This window comes from Sceloporus occidentalis, unplaced genomic scaffold, assembly GCF_023333645.1.
Source record: "Sceloporus occidentalis isolate IW3139 unplaced genomic scaffold, rSceOcc1.0.p SCAF_357, whole genome shotgun sequence".
Classification (NCBI taxonomy): Eukaryota; Metazoa; Chordata; class Lepidosauria; order Squamata; family Phrynosomatidae; genus Sceloporus; species Sceloporus occidentalis.
Window position 1 is genome coordinate 168,364 of NW_028317337.1, and position 6,372 is coordinate 174,735.

General features: G+C 48.1%; 1 protein-coding gene across 1 annotated transcript; it reads right to left on the reverse strand.

Annotated features, from left to right (window-relative positions):
- Window positions 1-798: 798 nt before the first annotated feature.
- LOC149273977 (alpha-galactosidase MYORG-like) lies at window positions 799-2,832 on the reverse strand. The gene has a single exon (XM_089505963.1). The coding sequence runs from the start codon at window positions 2,830-2,832 to the stop codon at window positions 799-801; it is 2,034 nt and encodes a 677-aa protein (XP_089362089.1).
- Between the last annotated feature and the right edge of the window lie 3,540 nt (window positions 2,833-6,372).

Consider the following 6,372-nt stretch of genomic DNA (forward strand, 5'->3'; position numbering starts at 1 on the left):
GGTTAATGGCTGAGCGCACCAATCAGCAGCTGGAAGCCCACCGACACAATTATACATATCTGTTACATACGTACTCACGCATCGGTCATATTTCATATTTAGTGTGCAAATCCCTTATTTTGCATATTTCTTCCCATTTGTTGAAATACATATTTACACAAAATTTCAAAACAAAAACAAACCCAAAACACACAAACTAAGAATAATACTCTTAAACACAGAAATATAAAAAAAAAATTTACGCAGATGTTTGGAGTCAGACGTGATTGGTGTGAAAAACCAACCCCTGCGAGCCTCCGGGTCCCGGGGCGGCTATCATCACCTTTAATGAAGAGGCCAATAGATCATACATGGATATGTCCCGATGTTACCGTAACCGGAGGGATACATTGTAAGGACGCCCCTTTTACACACACCACCTCACATTTAGTGTATAAATAATATATGTACATACACACACACAAGGGTAATGAAAAAGCACAGCCAAGACCCCGGATCAGATTACCGAAGGGGCACCTACGGAGACCTCTCCAACTTCTTACCTCTTAGTATGGTCGCCGTATGGTTATCAGCATTGAGTTCAATGGATTTGCAAAGGGATCCCCCGGTCAGAAAGCAGGAGGCAAAATGCAAATGGCTTTCATCTACAGAGTAAGCTGAGGATTAAACACCAACCCTTGTTTCAAACGGGCTTCTCACCCCTCAGACGGAGGTAACAGGTCCTGCAGCATATAGCACTCAATGAAATTCCCAGCCGGCGTCAGACTCCGCCGCCACTCACACTCCCTTTATCATTGGCTAAGACAGCCAAGCGAAATAGGCAACCTCATCCAAGTCAACTGGATAATCGGTGAGCAGCAGAGGGGTTTTAAGGAACACCTCGCCTTTGTAACTCCGCCAGCGGCCTGCCGGGAGGTAGACATCCCGTTCCTGTTTGCCTGGTTCCAGGACGGGGGCCACCATTAAAGTATCTCCTATCAAGAACTGGGAATCGATTTTATGCGCAAACTCATCGTTGGGAGAGATCCACCAGATGGGACGAATGATGGGATCGCCCGTATCTGTAACTTCACCAGCCAGCTCCAGTAAAAGCGGAGCCACTAAAGACTCGTGGATTTTGGTGAATTTCTGAGCAATTTCAATGACCTCTTTATCGTAAAGCCAGGGCGGGACAGAGAACTGCATAGAAGGCATAAACGCGGACAACTCCAGCCATCGGATGTAGAGCTCCCGGTCCGGAATTTGAAAAACGTTCGTATTATTGGTGTAAACATTGCCGCCAATCATGTCAGGCAATATAAACGGGTATCCCAGCATGCTTATGGTGAGCACGGTAGGTATGAGAGATTTCAGTCCTAGCTCATATCCCCAAACGGAATCCCGGTCAATGATCCGGAAGAAGCAAGAGATGTTTTGAGACTGATAACCAACTCTCACTTCGGCGCGCTCATAGAAGGGTATGGCCATTTCGGTGTACCGCCGGCTAAAGATGCTCGGGTCCGACAAGGGCCGAAAGGTGCTGAACTGCTTGGGAAGATAACTTGTTTCTCCGGCGTCAAACTTAAAAGAAGAGATTCCATACTTTGACCTCAGCCTTTTAAGATTATTTTGAAACCAATCCCTTGCTTGAGGGTTTGTGAAGTCCACTATGGCTCCTATGCCGTTCCACCACTGGACCATTGCAGGGAGCCGGCCGCTGGGCTCTTTAACGAACAGTCCCCTCTCAATCCCCACTCCAAAATTGGAAGCGTTGTAATTGACAAACGGATGGATCCAAAGGGTTATTTTGAATCCTTCCTCCTTTAGCTTTTTGAACATTTCCGTAGCGTTTGGAAACTTGACTGGATCAAAGTCAAAGTCCCCGTAGTATTTGGAGTACATGTCATCTACCTCAATATGGCTGCAGTTGAACTGGTATTTTTTAATCTTCTCCGTGAAGCGCATTAACTTGTCTTGGTCAATGTCCGTCTTATACAGCGCCCACGTGGACCAGATTGGATACCTGAAGGCACTTTCTGATGGTATCTTTGTGGGTTTGTTAAAATACCTTCTCACCATGTACTTGTGGATGGAGGTGACGTCCGAGCCCACGCACACCCTGTAGCTTAGTTCCGGAAAGGGCTGCTGCCCCGGTGGGGGTTTGTACGAAGAGTCCTTGTACCTGGCTCCAAAGAAAAGAGACTTCTCCGTGCTGTTCCACCCAAGATGAAAAGGCACAGAGTCGTTGATTTTAATGGCTGCTGCGTTGGATGAGAGCCAGTACCGCTCTAGAATCCCACCAAAGCTGTCCCTAAATGAATATACGTCACTGGTCACAAACGGCTTGGGCTCCTGATATCCAGAGAGCTTTATGGGCCAATGCTGTGTACTCATCTCCGCCCCGCCGTACCAATGAGCGTCGTCCCAATACATCGTGTGCTGCACCACCGTGTCCGCCACAAATTCCTCCCATCGCACCCGGTAGCACATGACCGTGTCTTTGGGATTAACTGTCTGAATGAAGAAATTCAGCTTCCCTTTGTCTGACTTGGTACAGGATAAGATCTCCCCATACTTGGAACAAGACTCCAAATCCAGAACCCCAGATTCGAAAGCCAATCGGAAGACCTCCTTTCCCTGCTGGTTACGGATCGTAAATCCATCCTTCCTCAAATCCAGAAGCTCGGTCTTTAACCGGTCTGCCTTCCTCAGGGAGACGGAGTAGTAGCACCAGGAGACTACTGCGCAGATCACGAGGACCAGTCCAAAAATGATGGAGCAGATCAAGGACCTCTGTCTCCGGGGCGTCTTCTGCTTCACCGGAGTGATGTTATCTGGGAGAAACGGCTGCATCTTTAAGGACGGGTTCCTTCTGAACACGCGACGGATGATGTCACAGCCACGGAGTCTCAGTCCTCGTAACACAAACCATGTCTAAGAAACCAGATCTATAGAAAATAAAAATGAAAAGTACAAATTAGTACGGAATATGTCGATTTCTAGAGAAAAAAAAAAAAAGACTTTAACCCTATGTGGTGCGACACGTCCGGCCAAATGTCAGGGATACTTGTCACGTGACAGAAAAGCAGGCAATGATAGGCTGTTGTCATAGAAACTAAAAGGTTTCTCAAAGCTTTGCGATGAAGCGTCCGGAGAACATTTTAGACCCTCATCCGATTTATTCGGATTTTATCGGAGTGAAAAAATGAAAGAAAAAAAAACTTTTCACCCAGGATTTTTGCCACAGAAAAGGGCTGAATTTACACCAAACTGAAGCTGCTCCATCACAGGCTGAACAGCCGCCTTTATTTAAATGTTTTAACTATTAGGTGAGGGGCCAGAAATTATCCGTACATGCGCCAGAGCCCGGGGGCAGCAAACAGGACAGAAAGTTGGGTTTCTACATCCAGAACAAGCCACCTGGGGACAGGCTCACCAGACCCATCACCATCAACGCTCTGAGCTGTGGGCAGGCCTGGACAGGGTCACCAGACCCATCACCATCAACGCTCTGAGCTGTGGGCAGGCCTGGACAGGGTCACCAGACCCATCACCATCAACGCTCTGAGCTGTGGGCAGGCCTGGACAGGGTTCCTTGGGATCCGACAGCTCTGGCAAAGCGTCAAAGATCTGTTCCCAAGCTAACGAAGAGCACGAGGTTTCCCGTCTCGGCCTCTCCCTGGGAATCGGTTCAGGGACACGGAGCACGAAGATCTGCCAAAAACAGGCGCGTGACCCCCGCGGCCCCCCAGGACGAGTGTCAACAGGCTATTTATACAGCGAGAGACAGGAGAAATGTGTATATATATACACACCGGTATATACATATATACTGGTCAGACAGGAGATCACTGGACAGGGTAGATATATGTATAGGTCGGGTGGGCTAGGGGTAGATATATGTATAGGTCGGGTGGGCTAGGGGTAGATATATGTATAGGTCGGGTGGGCTAGGGGTAGATATATGTATAGGTCGGGTGGGCTAGGGGTAGATATATGTATAGGTCGGGTGGGCTAGGGGTAGATATATGTATAGGTCGGGTGGGATAGGGGTAGATATATGTATAGGTTGGGTGGGATAGGGGTAGATATATGTATAGGTTGGGTGGGATAGGGGTAGATATATGTATAGGTCGGGTGGGCTAGGGGTAGATATATGTATAGGTCGGGTGGGCTAGGGGTAGATATATGTATAGGTCGGGTGGGATAGGGGTAGATATATGTATAGGTTGGGTGGGATAGGGGTAGATATATGTATAGGTTGGGTGGGATAGGGGTAGATATATGTGTATGTGGTAGGGGGTAGATAGATATTAACTGGTGGGATAGATCGCTGTACTGGGAGGGGGTAGATTTCTCACTCGATAGAGTTCTCGCTCTGTTACCGGAGCCCAAGTTACTAGATAAACACCCTGCTGGGGGGTGGCAGTTAAATTAAAGCAACAGGAGATGTGGCCCAGAGATGCAGATCGCCCATGGAGGGGGCAAATTCCACAGAGCGGGGGAGATAGTCAGGGGGGCGGACAGGGTATAAAGGGCAGGAACAAAGCATTCACCCCCGGCACACACAGGGGTATAAAGGGCAGGAACAAGGCATTCACCCCCGGCACACAGGGGTATAAAGGGCAGGAACAAGGCATTCACCCCCGGCACACAGGGGTATAAAGGGCAGGAACAAGGCATTCACCCCCGGCACACAGGGCTATAAAGGGCAGGAACAACACACACCCGGAACACAGGGGTATAAAGGGCAGGAACAAGGCATTCACCCCCGGCACACAGGGGTATAAAGGGCAGGAACGAGGCATTCACCCCCGGCACACAGGGGTATAAAGGGCAGGAACAAGGCATTCACCCCGGCAAACAGGGGTATAAAAGGGCAGGAACAAGGCATTCACCCCGGCACACAGGGGTATAAAGGGCAGGAACAACACACTCACCCGGAACACAGGGGTATTAAAGGCAGGCTGCTGCCCCAGCATATAGGGATATTAAGGGCAGGCAGGTGCCCATGTTGCCCACTCACCTCTCCCGGGCTCACAGAGTCCAACTCGTAACATTGTTGACAGTTCAGGAAGTGTCCGCTTCTCCCCTTTAAGTTGAATGTGGCTTGTGATTGGTTGGTTGCGCTGTCAGTCACATTGGCGGGGCTGAGGGAAGCACCAAGGGATTCTGGGAGATGTAGTTTTCACGGGTTTCCTGCAGCCTAACGCTCACGTGGCTCAGAGTTACACGGCTTGTTACAGACAGTGCTAACCGCAGCGGGGGTCACACTGTGCTATATACTGTACTATGCCATAGTATGGGGTGTTATATGATATATATAGTATAGGGTGTTATATGATATAGTATAGGGTGTTACATGATATAGTATAGGGTGTTACATGATATAGTATAGGGTGTTATATGATATATATAGTATAGGGTGTTAGAATTTCTCTCTCTTTGGAAAGTGTGGCTGCTATCTTATTTTTTATGTTATCGCATGGAGTGGGCGCTGAGGTGGTGAAGCTGTAGTCGAGTTCTTGATGGATATCTAATTAAAAATAATGGTCGTGAGTGTGGCAGCTTGAGTTTAATGTTGATAAATGTAAAAGAATGCACTTGGGACGTAAAAATCCCAGCGTTGTCAGTGACACCAGAAGAGTGGGACTTACCATTATTTCTGATGACCTAGGTTAGCAGATAATGCAATAGTGTCAGAGAAAGCAAGCAGGGTACCGGAGTATAACGAGACGCATCAGTAGCGGGAAGAGGGAGGTGGTTCTGCTACTTTACAACTATGTAGTTAGACCTCACCTAGAGTATTGGGGACGGCTCTGGAGACTCTAGAAGGGTGTTGACACACTAGAACTCCCAGCTGAAGTGGTGGAGGCTAATACAGTGAGGGATTTTAAACAGGCATGGGATAGACATAAAGTTATCCTCGGTATGGGACCTGACCAACAACTTATACGGTTAGTCATGTGCTGGTGACTTGGTGGAATCAAAGGCGAACATTGCTTGTAAGCTATTCTATGGAGACACATGGAATAAAACTACTACTAGTGCCACCACAACTTTCACCGGTGCCACCATTACCATAAGTACTGCTATCACTGATTTGTTTTTGACTTCCCAGAGCAAAGATGGGCAGGTACTGTCATACAACGAACGAGTGGTACCTGTCAGTGTGAGAAAGGGGTGAAGAACTTCCTGACCAGTGTCTACAGCCTTACCTGATATCGCGTAAGACCAACACATGGTACAAAAAAGATGGCCATTTACCTAACCCAGGTTGCCACCTACAACACTTACATGCTGTACATGAATGAGGAACTGGGAAGACCTTCCAACCAAAAATCCTGAGGGACATCCTGTTTGAGGATGTCACCCCACATGTGTAAGTGTCCT

Coding starts and splice junctions, on each gene's coding strand:
- LOC149273977 (XM_089505963.1), bottom strand. CDS start 2,832: ATGCAGCCGTTTCTCCCAGATAACATCACTCCGGTGAAGCAGAAGACG.